This window comes from Habropoda laboriosa, unplaced genomic scaffold (assembly GCF_001263275.1).
Source record: "Habropoda laboriosa isolate 0110345459 unplaced genomic scaffold, ASM126327v1 scaffold158, whole genome shotgun sequence".
Taxonomy (NCBI): domain Eukaryota; kingdom Metazoa; phylum Arthropoda; class Insecta; order Hymenoptera; family Apidae; genus Habropoda; species Habropoda laboriosa.
The window spans coordinates 276510-294943 of NW_017100280.1; the positions used below are offsets into that span (position 1 = coordinate 276510).

The 18434-nt window shown below is 39.4% G+C and overlaps 1 protein-coding gene across 1 annotated transcript in view; it reads right to left on the bottom strand.

The window, feature by feature from the left end:
• LOC108573586 overlaps positions 1 to 18434 on the bottom strand; it is a 200152-nt gene that overhangs the window by 46453 nt on the left and 135265 nt on the right. Inside the window, exons 21-25 of the mRNA XM_017936049.1 lie at positions 17598 to 17708; positions 13074 to 13120; positions 11700 to 11869; positions 4905 to 9983; positions 2590 to 2649 (exon numbers count right to left, since the gene is read on the bottom strand). Coding sequence (XP_017791538.1) covers positions 2590 to 2649; positions 4905 to 9983; positions 11700 to 11869; positions 13074 to 13120; positions 17598 to 17708 — 5467 coding nt within the window. The remainder of the gene's footprint in view (positions 1 to 2589; positions 2650 to 4904; positions 9984 to 11699; positions 11870 to 13073; positions 13121 to 17597; positions 17709 to 18434) is intronic.

The following is an 18434-nucleotide window of genomic DNA, read 5'->3' on the forward strand; positions in this document are numbered from 1 at the left end:
TTAAATTATTCAATGAAGTTTTCAAATTTTTACATTCTCAAACTATTCAATTTTCCAATTTTTAAATTAATCAATGGAGTTTTCAGATTTTTACATTTTTACACTATTAAATTTCCCAATTCTCAAATTATTCAATGAAGTTTTCAAATTATTACATTCTTAAACCATTCAATTTCCCAATTTTCAAATTATTCAATGACGTTTTCAGATTTTTACATTCTTACACTATTAAATTTCCCAATTCTCAAATTATTCAATGAAGTTTTCCAATTTTTATATTCTTAAACCATTCAATTTCCCAATTTTCAAATTTTTAATCTGAAAATCTTCCAAATGTTAATTCTGATATTTGGTAAGTAAATATAGTAATTATATAATACTTTTGATAGCAAACATAATATCATTCATTGATTTAAATGTCGCGAGTTAAGTGAAATATCATAACTACTTGGAATAGACATTAAATTTTTGATACTGTATACTTAATTTTGTACATTAAATCCATACTTGAAGTGCTATCCTAACATCAAGGAAAAATATGTGCTATTTCAATTTGTGACGACAACGAAAATTGTTAATATAATTGTTAATATCACAAATATCCACTATTAAAACAAAATTTCTGCATACAATTTTTAACTTCGATAAAACTAACTTAAGACATGAACTGAACATTTTTCTCCTAATTTTGTGAACGCGTAAAAATATTGTGTGCAAAGTTCTATTGTTATTACTAACATAGCTTTCAATGTTCTATTTGTAAAGGATACGTAAATCACTAAATCCTAAATTAATTTCCTAAGAAATAAAGGCTCGTTAAAAATGATATTCCTTATCCATTATTCAGTTACTAATATCCTGAAAAAATTAGTTCCATTCTAACTGGTAGAGCAGTAAGATAAATTTATCTGGTTTCAATATTTATAGCAAATAAATTGCAGCACTACAATGTGTATCGTTAAATAAACATTATCAAGATAAAAAACACTGTGAGTGATAAATGTTATATATGGAAGTGCTAACAGTCATGATAATACAGATTAGCACATCTGTGCTTATTAATAATCGTTGAAAATATTTTAAACGTGTTTCTCTGTTGCTGTAAAAAATTAATTAATATTTACACTCGGTTAAAAAAGTCTTCGTACATCTCGTTAGAATTTATTTTACGTTGTATAATTTTAGCAGATAAAGTAGTAAATAAATAATATTTACGTTATTTTAATACAAAGAAAAGTAATTTACAGTCATTTCTTAATAATTAAATAAATAAAATAAATAAATTTTTGTCATCTCGTTTCTGTCACGTTATTCTTTTTCCTCAGTTTAATTATTAACAAATGAGTGTAAATCATTTTCCTTTGTACTAATAGTAATGTTTCTAACTAAAATAACGTAAATATGATTTACTTACTACCTTCTCTGTCGAAATTATACAAAGCTAAATAAATTCTAACCATGTTCAGAGAAACTTTTCTCACTGATTGTGAGTGTATATTAAACTAGATAAAAATTTGACTAAATTACACGACATTTTAAAGAACTGTGTCTGAAGTGTTTAAAGTATATACTGAAATACTAAGATTATGTTGGTTTATATTAAGATACCTTTTGCTAATGACAATCTCACACAGTAATACTCACTCGCACCGCTAAAACAAAAAGATATACCTAACTGCTATATAAATTACGATATAAATTGTGTACCAAATGCTCTGGTGGCAAATCGTACATTCTTCAAATATATTGAAAAAAAAGTCTAACTAATGATACAAATATCCTCCGTCTAATTATTCTAATAACAAATACTGTTATTAGGAAGTGCAGCAAGTGTTACGGAACAATTTCTTTCTCGGCAAAGATAAATTCGAAAAAGGATCTATGGAGTGTAAAACTAAAGTTTTAAAATTAAAGTCCAGTGAATAAACATGGAAAATGCGCGCAGTAAACTCACGTAACAGCGCGATACATACATGCATTTTTCTCCTTACAACAAATACCACATTAGCATAAACTAATATTCATGCATAATGCAATTCTCATTCAAATACCTATATGGATGCAAATATTTCGCGATTAAAAGTTGAAATTGCACGTTTCATATTATTATACTTTATTTGCAATGTATATTTCGTAACTGGCATCAGCCATGCATGTACACAGCTTGCGGTTTGCAAATGCTCTTACACTAAACCAACCTTTTTCGTATTATTTCGATAATCGAGTCGGTGCTCGATTCGTTGCAAAACAATCGCGCGCTTCCCTTAACGTAAATGGTCACGTTTCGTGTCATGCATAACGAGCAAGTTTCATGCCCTGTTTAGTTTCAACAGGTCTACGCCTCGAAAATAATTCGAGCAAACTCAAACGAACGAAAAAAGCCATCGATCACTCAAAAGCTGCGATTGTGTGATAATTTCGCGTAACATCTTGGGAAATCGTCGAAATATTAACGAAGTTCTTTCGTATGATTGCTACGCGTGTATAATGTACATGCCGCAAGTAGGAGCAGTAATAATGAAAAAAAAAAAAAACAGTGGAAAAAATAATTCGAAAGAAATAAAACAGATGCTTAGCATGCGACGTTACCTTGATAGTCGTCTGTGTAGTGTTGTGATTTTGGCGGCGGCGGGGGTGCATTCATGTATTCTATAGATGAGCCGAAAAAAAAAAAAAAAGGAAAATAGTAATTAGCCGTAAACTACAACTATCACGAAACGGGAATCACTCAGCGGTATCTCAGTTCACGGTGAACATTCGACGATTTCTTGAGTTAATGGAACGCACTCTCGTTCGGCATCGATCGATATTGGTGTCTCGGAGTGAACCACTTTTCCAATAATGCATTAAAAGAGAAACGAGATAGTCGACGAAGAAATTTATATTTTCAGAGAAAGTTTCCACTGGGTTACAAAATAAACGAGACGAGGATACACAGGTGGCAAAAATTTTATCACTTTTTCTATCGTGTCTTTGTATGGTGGTTTTTCGAATTGTCGCTCCTTGGGGTACTGAAACTGTAGAAATAACAAATTCGAATACTTCACGAACGATGTTGAATTATTCAAATAGCGACGTATCTAAGAGCGTTACAAATTACTTAAAAAAAATAGTTTAAAAAAAGTTACATAGGTGTGACATAAATTAAGAATTAAAAAAATATTTTTGCTACATCTGTATATGTATATGAACATTTCGGGGGGAAATATTAATATACAGAATAAATATTAATATAAAGAATAAATCGAAAATGTAGGGTAACATTTTTTCATACGAAACTTTATTTTAATGTTGACGATTCGCCGAGTACGCGAGTACTTACACAACTGTGAATATTTTCTAAATATTCCCTGTGTTCAAATGATCCAATGCAAGAATAATTTTCTCTTTTAGCTGCTCCTTACTTGTAATCTCATCGTGGTACACAAGAGGCTTGACGTTGCTTTGTAAGTAAAAATCTATCAAGTCTGGATATGACTTGTTGCATATGAAATGGCCGATTTGAGAATTTCGTTACCTAACCTAACCTTAAAAATATGCTACTAAATAACCTAACCTTAAATATGCTACTAAGTAACCTAACCTTAAATATACTACTAAATAAGATTTATTAACTTATTGTAAGTACATTTTAAAACTCGAAGCTAACCAAAATTCGTGAACTATTTTATTGTTAAATGGCAGATTGTGTACGAAAGGGAACCATAGATAGAAATCAAATTCCACTGGTCACTTTTTACTTGGGCAAAATTTTATTTTAAATCGTATTACGGAAATTATTTTAAATAAAAATGTTAACCTTAATGGAGGTACTTTTTTTTAAAATGAATAGCTAAAAATCGTGGAAACTTTCAAGATGACCTAATACAACAGTGCATCAATAAGATATTTCTGAAGTAGAAAAGGGATGGAGAAATAAAAGTAACATTGCTATCAATGCACAGCATAAATAATGAGATTTTAGTCAATCGAAAGAATGTAAATAATGCGAATAATTGTATTTTGTCCAAAAATAAATTGTTAAATTAATTTTTTTTAAGAAGGGCATAAATAATCTCGTACAGCATACGTCGATTAATAAATATTACATTTTTACTAAAATTACATACGTTGAAAGTTTTATTAACATTTCGGCCATTTCATATGCAACAACCCAATATTGTACCACAACAACCGATTCAACACGGATATTGGTTCTTATTTTCAGTTTTTCATTTCATTGTTCATTCTTCACTGCCTAATGTGACAAACCTAAGTATCAAAACAGGTAATTTGCAATGATATTTGTTAGACAGTGATATTTATAGTGCAAACGCCCACGTATTCGACGAATTTTCAACATCGATTTATTCTGAAATGAAATTTCACACGGCAAAATGTTACTTTACATTTTCAATTCTTTTTTTTAAAGGAAAAGTCACCTCTTTTCGGATTGTACCACCAGTTCGGAGACACCCTGTACAAGTATTTCCTAGATATTTTGTCATTTGATTAATATCTCGATAATTTACGACAATATAACGTAACAAGTCTTGTAGAAAAAGAGTAATTTTAGTGTTACTCCACTTATAGCATTAATATTATATTATACCATGTTATCGAATTTTCAACGTTTAATTTCATACTTGACATTTGATTCGATGTCAACAAATTCCACGTTCCAAATCATTTATAGAAGCACCATGTATTTAAATAATTATTCTTAAAAGAGGCTCCTTAAGATTCAATACCCATCATAAAAGAATTGAACCGTTCCATTATGTACTTCATAAAACAATTCACGGCACTGTATTTAGACGGCAGTCTGTAGCTGGTAAATTCTAGTAGTACCGACCTATATTAACGAAAAGTACTTCCTTCGAAATCAGGATAGGAGCGATTTTAACAGCTGTAAAAATTCAGACCTTCAAATGTGACGGTAGGTCGAGCAGTGTAGACCGGAATCGGCGACCACCAAGACGTGGTTTTTCGTCGTACGGTCGGCGAAGGTGGCGGAGGTGGGGGTTGATACCTAAACCTCGGTTTATGTTTATCCGGATCGAACAGTTGATTGGCAAAAGTGTCGGATTGTTTCAAAATCGACGACAGACCTTTGGACGTAGCGCTTCGTACTTTTCCCATCGTTTCTTTACCCTCGTTACTCTGCATTCTCGTGGAACTCGAGGCAGAGATTCGGCTAGCAAGGTCTGGAGGCGAGGACAACGAACGCATGTTATCCCGTCGACTGGGATACCTATGTGCCACCCAACGACCAGCTAGGTAAGGAGCGATATCTCGTAGCTCGTGGACATCCGGCGACGAAGTGAACATTTTGCCCAGTATCGAAGTGTTCTGTGTGGCGAATTTCTCGAACTTCTTCCTCATACGACCGACTGGTTTCTTTGCTTCGAGCTCTTTCGTTTCCGCCTTCCTGGCCGCGGCATTGGTAACTTTCGACGTGGAAGCAGACGAGTCCTTCAACTCGACCGTCTTGCTGATCACGTCGATGTGCGGCATAGATAGATCCTCCTGTTTAAGAGGCACGCGTGGAATCGGCGGTGACTCGCCTCTCCTGCGAGCTCTTCCTCTACGTGGTTCGTACTTCCGGCGTAACCAGGCTACGTCCGCGAACTCGTGAGGTTTCAGCTTGCCTTCGTCGACTTTCTTCAGTAAATTCCGCGTCAGCTCTGGATCGCTTTGAAACCTTTTCGGCGCTGGTACCACCCTGACTCTACCTCCGCGGAGGTCTTCCGCGCTCTCGAATCTGGCTCTCAGTTGTTTCACCGTGCCGTTTTTCACGAGTTTCAGGTAAGCGCGCCAGTACTTGTCCGGGTCGGGCGAAGAGTTGCGCAGCCAGATACTTTCTACACTGCAGGATGAATTCGATCGCGTCGTTGCGCGACATGGACTGACGCTATGCGGCCTAACGTGTTCACGGTCGCGTGAACACGCGTGGGGCAAGTCTCGCGTGTTGGTATCTGCTTCCCGAGCAGGACTACTTCCTTTCCTCTTGCTGGCCGCTCCTTTCGGCGAGGTCGAACGTGTCCTGTACCCTGACAAAGGTAGGGTCGCGTACTTCGCCGACTCTGTTTCGCCGAATAGTTCCCTCAAATCCGCGAAACTTTGCGACGTTGACAGTCTTCCTGGCCTCCGTTTCACCTGCTCCTTCTTCCCGCGATCCATTTCAGCTTCTTTCTTGTCGACGTTCTCGAAGAACTCGATCTTCGCTGGAACATCTTGCGACTCTATGTTTCGCTGAATCACTGTCTTTATAGATGTGTCAGAACTTCCTGTCGTGCTGTCCCTTTCGCTGCCTGAATTAAGACCTATAGTGTTGGTCTGAGTACTATTGTCGGACAGCGATATCGCTAGGAGAGGTGGTTTCCTCGACCATTCTTCCAACGCAGTTTCTACTCGCTGTCTGTCAACTGGGCTCTTGTTGTTCGGTGTCAGAACTAACAAAAAATCGCTTTTTTCTTTCCTCTGCAATAGGTCTCCGGAGCATGGCACTTCTAAAGAATGACAGCTACTCGGTGATACGCTTGTTCCGTTAGGCGTGGTCAAATCACGTGCTGCTTTCGACATTTTCGCTGATCCCGCGGCTATGCTACCGTGAGTTCCGCTAGGAGCTAGTGGCATCGACAATTTTGTCTGCGAAACTTTGTCTAAAAATTCCTTTCCGAGTGTCACGGAGATCCTCTTCTTCTCTATTTCGCTCATTGGTGGAGATGTCGCGGCGGTTTTGTCACCTACAGCTCTTTCTAAACTTCTCCCTCGACTGATGGAGTCACTTCTTCTCAACGTCGATTCCGGATGATCTGCGAACGATTTTTGCTCACCTGCAGACGTATCCGGCGTAATCATCGAGTGACATCGTACGTGAAGGCCTTTTCCATCGTCTACAACGCCATCGCTTGAGTCGGTTTGAGGTATAACCACGATTTCGTATTTCGATAGGGGATCGTGCTTATTAGTTTCCGGCATTCTTTCCTGCCGATCTTCGGCAATCTCAGTATCTACCTTCGAAGATGTCGAAGGCGTGGACTTTTGTAAATTATCGCTGCCGTATATTTCGTTCAATTGTTTCTTCAAAGTAGTCACCTGTTCGATCGATAAACTGCTCCAGAATTTTTTACTGCCACCAAGGCTCTTTTGCCACGACGGATGATCCAAGTGGTCCAAAGATTTCTCGTTTTGCTCACCGTTCGCCTTTCTCTGCATAGTACTTGCCATGTTTATCACCGACGTACCTCGCCAAAGTGGTTTGTACGTATCTTTCCGCGACGAAATTTCTCTCCTTCTCGAGGCCTCCAGCTCACTTTCCTCGGTTTCCAGTTTCTTGAAATGCTGGATAATATTCTCAACGGAGCGTTCTTTACACCTTAAGCCACAGTTACCGCGCCACTTCAACTTGTTTATGTCTTTGGTGGAGAACAGAAAGTCTTTATCCTTCTGAACAGCCTTCAGTTTTCCTTGCAGCCTGTTAAATTCAACCTCAGCCTTCTCTTGCGACCTCACCTTCTTCCAACGGTCGTAATCTATAATTTCCTTGTCCCTCGTCCGTGGTTTCAAGTCGTTCGAAGAAAATGTCCTCTCTAATTCACCCAATCTTTCCAAACTCGAGTAGAAGTCCTGCAACTCTTTGTACCTGTCCGATTTCTTTCTGTTGTGCAACATTTCCAACATGTACTGGTGATAATATTCACGATCGATCGGTGACGTGCAAAGGGAAGCAGCGCTTCCAGTCAACGATAAATCCGATCCAAATTGTGATCTCGTTCCTTGCAGCTGTTCCGCTTCGCCAGCACTTCTAGCTCGAACTTTTTTCACGGTGATCGTGTTTAGGCCGTTCGATTTCTCTTGTTTCAAGGTGCGTATGCGCCGACAAGCTGCCGATCTAATCGGGGATGTCAGAGAAGAACGCGGAGGCGAAAGCTTCGAGTCTGAACATTCTGACAAGGTCTTCATCGGCGGCTCGCTTGAGCTTCTCTCTTTCAAGCGTTCCCTGGTCAAGTCTGGGCTTCGATTGCGCAAGGTTGTCGACGATCCAAAATCCTCGATGCCCAGAAGACTGTCGAACTTGCTGACCTTCTGAAACACAGATCTGCCAGGCCAGCTGACACCGTAAGGACTCGAACTTCTAGAAGAAACGTTTTCTAGTTCCCAGTTTTTGAACCTTGAATTCGACACTGGACGCTTGTGAGCCAAGTAGATGCTGAAAGACTTCAGGGATGGCTCGGATTTACTGCTCTCTCTGATATTCTCCTGGTATATCCTGGCTCGTTCGCTGACAATTAATCCTCTGGAAGGAACGTTTTCGCTTGAAACAGTCGAACAGATAGATCTCAAGAAGAGATTCTGAAAGAACGTGTCTGATCGAGTGACCTCGTGATGCTGTTTCATTTTTTCTATAGTCAACGTGGACGATTGATCGTCTAATTTAGGTGTTTTCTGTCTAACATTCGGCTCTTCATTTTTAATATTTCCCTCTTTAATAGTTTCAATCTCCAAATCAGTTCCTTGTTCTTTTGCGAGTCTTTTCACCTTCGTGGTCCCTCCATTCTTTTCCTTCCGTACATTCTTTTTGACCTCTATTTTCTTCTTGCTTGAACTAGGATTAACGTGTATGGTTTCCGGCTTTTGTATACGTGGTCTGACGATGGTTTGAGGTCTCTGTCTCTTCTTTTTACTGGACTCGCTAATAGCCTCAGAGGAAGACGTTAGCTCCTTGCTGTAACCTATTGTGTTAGGTTGTCTCACTCTTGTCCTCGGTTTCTCAGTGTCTACCGTATTACGTAAAATCAATGGAGAAAACGTGGAAGAAGACGTCACGAAAGAAACATTCGATTTTGTTACCGAAGTTGAATCAGCAGGTTTCCTTAAAATATCTTGCCCCTTTGACGACACCGTTGTCGCTACCTTCGAAGACTTATCTTGCGGAGTCTTCTGTTTTTCTTTACTTGAAGTCGACGGGTACATCGTCATGGGACTTTTAACGACAGTTCGCGAAAGTGGTATCGCGGTTTGAACGTCTTTGGCATTCTTTTCTCTGCATTTCTGCAAATGTCTTTTACTCTCGATCAGCGACAAATCCACGGAAGACCTGGCAAGTCTTCTGGAAGATTCTTCCTGTTCCTTCTTAGTTAACCGTCCCCTGACGCTGGTCTTCTTCACACAGGACACAGACTGACAGATTCCGTTCGCGGGATACAACTCCTCCCTCGACTTTGTCAAGGGATGAACCGCGTACCTCGAAGTCACCTTCCCGATCGAGAATGATTTATCGTCCGCTCGTTTCGCCTCCGGTTTCATCGAATATTCATAGCCGGCCCTCCAAGTTGAAGAAACAGCTCCGCAGACCCGAGCTCTGCCTCTCTCCGAACTCGCACTTTTTCCCGCAGTCGCATCGGGTAAACTTTGCGATAGACAAGTCTCGGACTTCTTCTTGTTCAGTGTAACGGACATCGGGGCGGAAACTTTCGACGAAGACGAGGTCAGACTGTTGGAGGATGTTCGAAATACGTTCGAGGTCTGGAAACTTTCTCGGCTCGGCCTGTGTCTGTCCAGATTGCTACAGAATCGTTCCCTCAGTGACCTAATGCTGCTGCACGCGTCATCCGTGAAACATTGCTTGTGCCTCGACTTGAAGGACGCGCTGTCTGTTGTTTGTTGTTTTACGCTCGACGTGTACAGTTTCAAGGTTTTACTGTTTCTGGAAGACTGTCTTCGCGGTGGAGACGGTGGTCTTTCCAGCGCAACTGCGCTCGAAAGCGTTCTACTACGTGGACTACTATAGCCTCTGGAGGTGTTTGTTCTCACGACAGCCGATCGAACGTCCATTTTCTTGGTCGTTCTGTTCCGACAGACCGGTGATCTTTTGTATCGCGGTAAAGTTGTCGACGATGAGACAGAAGGCGTGGTAGTAGAAGTGAAGCCGTGTTTTCGGTGTACACGGATCCGCGTCAAAGTGGGCGAGATCGAAAAATACTCGAGCCCAGTATCGTCTGTGGACAAAGTGTTGATTTGGTTGGTTTGATCGCGTGTTTCGTTTGCGATATGCGTGCCGTTCGTAGAACCCTGTCACCAAAAATTTTCAAGAAAAGAGTCTTTCAAGCTGGTGATGCTAGGTTTGTTTATTTTTACTTTTTTTTTTCGGTTGGTTTTTTTTTAATCCTGCGCAGCGTGAACATCGGAAAGTCTTCTCGGCTGTGGTATACTGCTGGTGCATTGTATTACGGAGAAAATTGAATCGCACACCAATATCGATAGATACCGAGGAGAGGCAGTGCGGTGTGTAACTTAAAGAGCTACATGAGAGAAAAGAATTGCGGAAAGTATGGGTTCAAGCTGGACGTCTTAAAACGGTATAGCTACAGATTTGTACTTTTCATTCGATGCATTATTCAAGCGAAATGAAATTCAAATCATTGTGGGCTCACGTTAAACCATATTACGCGGCAATTATATCGTCTGGTAACGTAGAAATGTGCTTGTGTAATGTTTATATTAAAGTGATTTCAAACGATCCTGGAATAATATTAATGTAACTCGTTCGAGACGATAGTAAGGTGTTGCGAGCAGAGACCATAACTGTTGTAACTTTAATACGAAATAGTTATAGTGTAACAATTATTTTCTCGATTTAACCGCGTTTTGGTCACGAATAATCAGCACAAATGACTAACATTTTTGTTTTGGTTAATGACAGTAATCAGTATCGACGACAAAAAATTTTTTGCTTAAAAATTATTAATAACCGTCTTGTTTCTTCACTTTATTACCGAAGATTTTCCAAACCGACGTACAGTAAGTAGTACCACAAGATTTATACAAATTATTGGTAAACAGTAATAAGAATTTTATTGTTGACAATTTACAGTAACAATTTCTGTCTTATGATAATGTCTAGCAGTAACCAAAAAAAATTTTCGTCGTCAATAATGGTGATAGATAACTAAAAAGAGATTTGTTCATTTATATAGGTTATTTGTAACGAAAATATTCAATAAAAATTTTTCAATCGTGTTAAATTCTGAGGGATTTCCTTAAAATCTTTCGATCACTATTTTCAACCGAAGCAGCAATTGTTTCTAACGATTTTTTAAATAAAAATTTTTAAAATAGTTACTTTTGGTCCCTGATTGCAATTTTACGGCGAATGGTTCACGACTATAGTTGCACGCGGAAAGTACTTTTTACGCGCTATAAATATCCCCGCGTTATCATTTATTCTGCGTTAATAATTCGTTACGCGTGGTACGTTTGATAATCAACGAAGAAAATTTCAAATTTACAATTGAGAGTTCTCGCTAAATGAGCGATTCTGCGGGAATTTCTGCGATGACACGTGGACTGTATCGTTTAAAAAAGAAAACAAGGTGATTCGGAAAGATTATGAACGTCATGCTTGGAGGCGTAAGGTGGTAATTTCAATCGAAGCTACGAGATAAAACGAAAGTTCAGTGACACCACAATGACCGTGCACAGACTTAGTAAAACGTAATTGTCATTAGTGATTAAACAAACGTGCTCAAAAAGTATCAAACACAATCGGACAATTATATATGCACACATGCCTACGTAACATCAAAAGGCGGTAAAAACGAGAAAAGAAGGAAAAAGAGCTTGCACAGAATGTAATAACAAATTACAATGCTCTAGCAAAAATATAGCGATAGCTTTGTAAATCAAAATGTGTTATCGTATCTCTGAATACTCACCCTTTGGCCGTTCTGGAGCTGGTTTACGAAGTCCATGAAGGGGTACGTCACCACCACTTTGCACCGTTTTGTAGGCTAATCTTTGCTCAAATTGATTCAACGGACTGATGTCTTCCTTACGACGGAACACCAGGGTAGAATCACTTTCGTAACCGGACTCTTTGAGAGTGCTATGCAGAAACAATTTTCACGGTTCTACAGATTAACTGTTTGGAAATATTCGTTGTAACTTAAAAGTTCGTTCGAGTAACTGTAATGCAATCTTAACTGTAGAGAACTACACTTTGGAATTTTTGTAAAGGGTGCGGCATAAATCGGTCTTGTAGCTCCTTGTGATACTTTGACAAAAAAATGTTTCAAACGAAAGTTCGTTGGTATCAAGCGAAGAGTTTATTGGTGTAAAGGAAATCACTGAAAGTGTGTTTTTTTTGATAGAAAATTGACGTCATTTTTTAAGTAGTATTATATATTTTTGTTATTATATTCGGAAATTACATGGGAAAATTAATACAGATAACTCCTTTCCTCCGTTAACCCTTACACTACCGGTCAAAAATTTGGAATCACTGTGCATTGCAAGTTACACAAAAATTTTCACAAAAGAGTTTACAATGTTTAAGAATTTTTTGTCATTCCAATCCGTCGAAATGAGGTAAATTTCTACTGATCTCCACAACGCCAATTTCAAATCTACAAAGAATTAGTAAGATTCGGTATTGATGAAAATTGACCCTTTTGCATAGTGGAATGCCCAACTTTTTATAGTCTAATTTGACCACAGTGAAAGTAATAGGGTGGACAAAGTCGAATATCTCAAGAATGGTGAATTTTACTTGAAGTGGACATAGCCAGGTGGACACCCTGTATATCAGTTCTGAGCGAGTGTTCTTGTTGTCTTTCTGCATGCGAAACAACGTGATTTTTGAAACACGAGAAACATGAAATACAGAAATAAGTGTCACAAAGGAGATTTTATTTGCCTGCAATTGAAATGACGTAGAAAATCAATTGAGAATAAAATTGTACGATTTTCAGTGAAAAAGGCAACTGTTTATGTTGATATAATAACACAAGATACATTACAAATCGCTATAACATTTATTTACTATACAACACAAAGTCCCCAGATATACAGAGTGTCTCACAGCTTTCCACATAAACTTCGTCGGTGTATTTTACGGCTAAAAACGAGGCGGATATGTCATGCAAATTTAAGCTCGAAGACTATTTTTGACTGTCTCCTTTTTCTATAGTCATTACTTAACACTTATGTCAATAACCGGGTGCTGGACGATGAAGTAGACGAAAATTGTGATTATTGACACAAAGGTTAAGCGTAAAAGTCTGTTACAGTTAAACTATAAATTTACTTACTGTGTCATGTACGGTTTCGCTAGACGATTGTTGCGCTGATCGAACGGCTGAAAAGCAAAGAATTTGTTGAATTTCATTTGTTAAAAGTTCGTAAATGATTCACAACATATACAACATGCTTTTTGTGTATTTATCGATTGATATACATATATATTTGAGTTCGCGATAATTTGACATTGATAAAGAAAATACTGAACATCGCCCTCAGGTGGATACAAGACCGCGTAATAATCGATAGTGTGCCCACATAACATTGAGTAGGAGTTACACAACTCATGCGACATTCGGCTAATGCTAAGCGAAAATTAACGATGAGGGATAAAAACAAGCAAATGAAATGCCATTTGGGTAATAGAGTCGAGGCCTCCAAGCTGTAATATATTCAGTACAGAAGAGGTAGAAGTAGAAAAACATTTGAAAAACAGACATCGATAGTGATGATAGCCAGCGATAATGCGAAACGGAAAGAGACGAAACTACTTCAACCATTAGATTATCTTGAAAGTTCTCGTGGTTTTAAACAGTTCATTTTGAAAAAAAACATAAATCCACTGAAATTAAACATTTTTATTTCAAATAATTTCTGTAATGTTCGATACACCTTTGCCAACGTATCAGAAGAGCGTTAATTCCGTGTATATGAAAATTCGAGTCTCTAAGAGAAAGAAAGACGCAAATGAAGCTCCTCGATCCAAACCTAGTTTGCACTTGAAAAAATCGTGCTTACAGTTTGGTGGTTTGTTTCGAAATTAATTCACTACAGTTTACTAAAACCGGGTATCACTATCACTGCAGAGTCATAGAGTAACGAATTGGAGGTTGTCCATAAAAATTTCTAAAAGTCCAAAAGTCCTATTTAAAAAAAAGGCTATATCCTCTTGCATGACGACGCCAGACAACACGTAGCAAGCACAATTGTTCAAAAATTGCATCGATTTGATATTGAAATTCTATCGTATCTCCCATATTTCCCTGATTTATCTTCAGTCGATTTAGGAACCAGGAAGATATGAAAGCGCCTTTTAGCAGTTTCCTTCTCTTAGAAATTTCAGATTTTTATATACGCAGAATTAATACTCTTGCAATACCTTGGCAAAAATATATCGAACATTATAGAAATTATTGTAGTATCTGGGCCTCCATACCCAAATAAGAAACCGACAAGGGACAATAGAGAGGGAGTGGTTGGCGTAGCGCGCAAAGCCTCGGCTTGCTAAGCGAAGGTCCCGGGTTCGATTCCGTTGGGTCCCTCAATATTTTTCCCTAGGTTCCTACATATGGGGGCTCGTCCGGGATGGAGGCATCTACGGCTGCCCGAAGCCAGGCGCTGTGAGATGAAAATATGTGAAAGGGTTGCACGTCTCCCAAAAATGCGTTGTTTCGGCTGTGTGCCACTATGTGGGGGACTGTGCCCGAAAGTATTGAGTTGTTAAACTTAGGTCATTCGAGGGCGAATGTCAGTTCAGAATGGCCGAGTGTAGTATCGGGGCCTCCATGCCCAAGGGCCTCCATGTCCAAATAGGAAACCGACAAGGGACAATAGAGAGGGAGTGGTTGGCGTAGCGCGCAAAGCCTCGGCTTGCTAAGCCGAAGGTCCCGGGTTCGATTCCGTTGGGTCCCTCAATATTTTTCCCTAGGTTCCTACATATGGGGGCTCGTCCGGGATGGAGGCATCTACGGCTGCACGAAGCCAGGCGCTGTGAGATGAAAATATGTGAAAGGGTTGCACGTCTCCCAAAAAGAGTTGAGGAACAGAGATTCGGCTGAGAGTGCCACTGTATGGGGAAGTGTACCCAAAAGTGTTGAGTTGGGTTGTGTTGCACTTAGGTCATTCGAGGGCGAATGTCAGTTTAGAATGGCCGAGTGTAGTATCGAGGCCTCCATGTCCAAATAGGAAACCGACAAGGGACAATACAGAGGGAGTGGTTGGCGTAGCGCGCAAAGCCTCGGCTTGCAAAGCCGGAGGTCCCGGGTTCGATTCCCTTTGCGTCATTCCCTTAGGTACATTATTTTGAATAAAAATGTTTAAGTTTAATGGAGTAATCTTTTTTCAAAGTGAACAGCTTAGAACTGCGGCAACTTTCAAGACGACCTACATAATACAACAGTGTATCAGTAAGATATTTCTGAAGTAGAAAAGGGACGAAGAAATGAGAGTACTGTTGCATTCGATGCATCGCATAAATAACGAGATTTTAGTAAATCGAAAGAATGTAAATCATAAAATGGAGTTCGTTACGTTTTCAATGTAATAAAATTTGTTATAATTGTGATGCAGAATCGCACTGAATATTGAAATTTGATGGTCACTTAACAGAAAAAAACGTGGCATTTTATTTTGACCACAATATTGAAGTTATGTAAAAATGAATTGACTTTTAATTATTGGATTCATATTCGTATTAAATTTCAAAAATTTTCCGAGAAGACGAAACATTAAACTGTTAGTTTTAAAAATATCGATTTAACGATTAAAAAGGCTACTAATCTCATATGAAAGATTTACGGTCTCTCGTTTAAAATTTTATGGCAAATAATAGAATATAAACAAGGACACAAAGAAAAATATTTCTAATCGAATGTACCGTTCATGAAAACGTAATCTGTGTGAAAATGTCAAGTTTTTGGAAAGTTTAGCATGTGTACGTGTAATAAACGTGTAACTGATGTTTCTTTCCAACTTATAACGATGACGTTTTGACCACCTATTGTTACACAGTTCAAGATTCTGTATTTACGCGAAATATAATTTTAACATTACGTCAATAGTAAAATTGTAAAATTTGCAAATTTGAAAAATTCGGTCAAATTAGAAAAGTTTTAAAAAGAATTTTTCTATTTCCAGTATCGAGGTAAGAGCAATATTTAACATAAATACGGTTTGCACTTGAAAATTTCGACTAATAACTGATAACTAAAATAACTTATCCAAGTTCTATTCAATACTGAATAACTTGAAAACAATCTGGAAAGTTAGTCCATGGGAAACGTAATGTAGAATCCATTAGCAAAAACTTCTTCTATAAAAAGTTGTTCCAATTAGCAGTGCACAGAAATGCTACAAAATCGTAAAGTACGTTCAGAGAAAGAACTAAGTCAAGGAAAAGTAAAGAAAAAACTGTATCAAATAAAAATTTACTCGTGTAAGAAACAACTGTTTGCCAACGTTAACACGTTAAGCGCCAAGCCTGTTTTGTCTTCCTTTCAGTTTAGCCCGCGATATCCGATTTCACCGATATGCTGACGGCCGGAGATCTGTGTAAGATTGCGATAAAACTGCATGGTTTTAATAATACTCGTTAAAATTGCTTTTTGGTAACAAGTAATATTTAGGTACATCCTTTTATGATCTCCAAATTATTTAAAATTTATCAAGAGAAGAATATAATTTTTTAAATTGTATATCGTCACGGCCTGAACGAAAAGTATACTGTCAGTCACCGGCGACTGACGCGATCCAAACGGAAAGTATGGTGTCAGTCACCGGTGACTGACATGGCGCTTAACGTGTTAATACGCTCATAGCTGTCTATAAATCGGTAAAATCCACCACAACATCACCCAATTTCGCGATCCATGCGCGAACGATAGTTACACAGAAAAGGTAAGAGGATATTCCGTTGGACATCGAACAGCTAAGTCGAGCAACGTGTTTACGAAACGGAAGAATAACACGCTGGAAGACAAAGGAAGGATGAAGAAAACGAAGATGATCGGAACGTACGTACTTACAGGCAAGCGGACGATCACACACGTACAGAGAGAGAGAGAGAGAAAGAGAGGAAATACAGGCGGCAAACTAGGAGATAGCAGTGTAACAGAAAACACGGAAGAGCAGAGAGAAAGAGAGAGAATCGTGGCAACAGAGGACGTCATCGTGCATTCTACTTGTCGATGATGTTTGCAGCCTCTAACCCGTGAAGCGGCCGACGTCTGAGCGTTGGCGGTAAGAAGAGAAGGTGTTGTTGATGATGGTGACGATAGCATAATATGATTGGTGCTGGAAATAGAAGAAGACGTAGAAGAAGAAGAAGTGGGCGAGACGCGTTGTTGGTGATGGTGATGATGATGGTGGTGGTGATGGTGATGGTGGTGACGGTGACGATTCTGCTCGTCGCCGGTGGTAGTCTGTAGTAGCGTCGATTTGATAGCGGTCGATCTGTCGCCGATCGGCGAGCTCGATCGGCGTAAGCAACGATCCGGCAGCACGAAGCTCTTGGATCTTCCTTCCAGCATGCCAGCGTGCCAACCACAGTCGGTAGCAGCCCGTTCAAGAGGTCGCACGATTCGATCTTTCGGCTCGTCCTTGCCAGTTCTCGCCGTCGTCTCGATCGTTCGTTGTTCGGACGAGCGATCAAGAGTCCCGGACCTCGCGTAATCGAGGAGGTGCATGCTCGACCACTGCTTCGAGCCGGTTTGCGGTTTCGTGTCACGGATACCGCTACGGGAGCTCTCCTCCACGCTTGGACGAGATTTCGGAACGACCTCGAAAGTGCTCGAGCTGCTGACCGCTGATACCCTTACATTGTGACTGCTCTCCGGCCGGTAAGAGAGGCTTAGAGCACGATGACTCAGCTGCGCATCCCGAAGCTCCTCCATCTCCGTACCCTGACGATGCCCATTCTCGTTCAACCACTGTCCAGGTTGTTAGCGTTGTTATCGTCGTTGTTGTAGGTGTCGTCGTCATCGTGATTATCGTTGGTGTCGTCAGCGGCATCGTCCAAGGACCAGGGGAAGAAAACGCGTACGTAATCCGGGACGGTCCAAGATGCACACGAAAGGATACGATACGCAAACACCAAAATACACGCACACGCACACACACATGGAAATCGATCACGATAAATATATGTTATCGAGGATGGTTTTTTGGTGTTCGACGGGAGACAATTCGACAGAGATCGGTCGACGACCTTTGCGGAAATTGCCTCCAGGGTCGAAGGATCCTGGTGAGTTTTGAGTAAGGTTCGCATGCATGGTTGCCCGCGTGCTTTTATATACTAGGTGCAAAGGGACTCGATTAGATCGACACACGAGAAGCCAATTGTTAGACTACTTGGAGCCATTAGTTACTTTGTCAGTTAATTCGAAACTGTAGACAACAGTGACGAAAACGTATGGAAAATGTTGAAAGTATGTGAAGTGTTCTTGAGTAACTTCAAATGGAAGAATAGTATTTTGCCTTTAATTTCAAAGAAATATTTGCGAGAATTTAAATCGAGGTAATGAAACGTGTTCGAAAATCGGTATGATTTAAGTAGTAATACGGTATCTTATTTAAGAGATTTGAAACGAGAACGTGGAATGTTGGATGCAAATGACAGATGGAAATGTTGACCGTGAAGGGTACAGAGAGTGAAA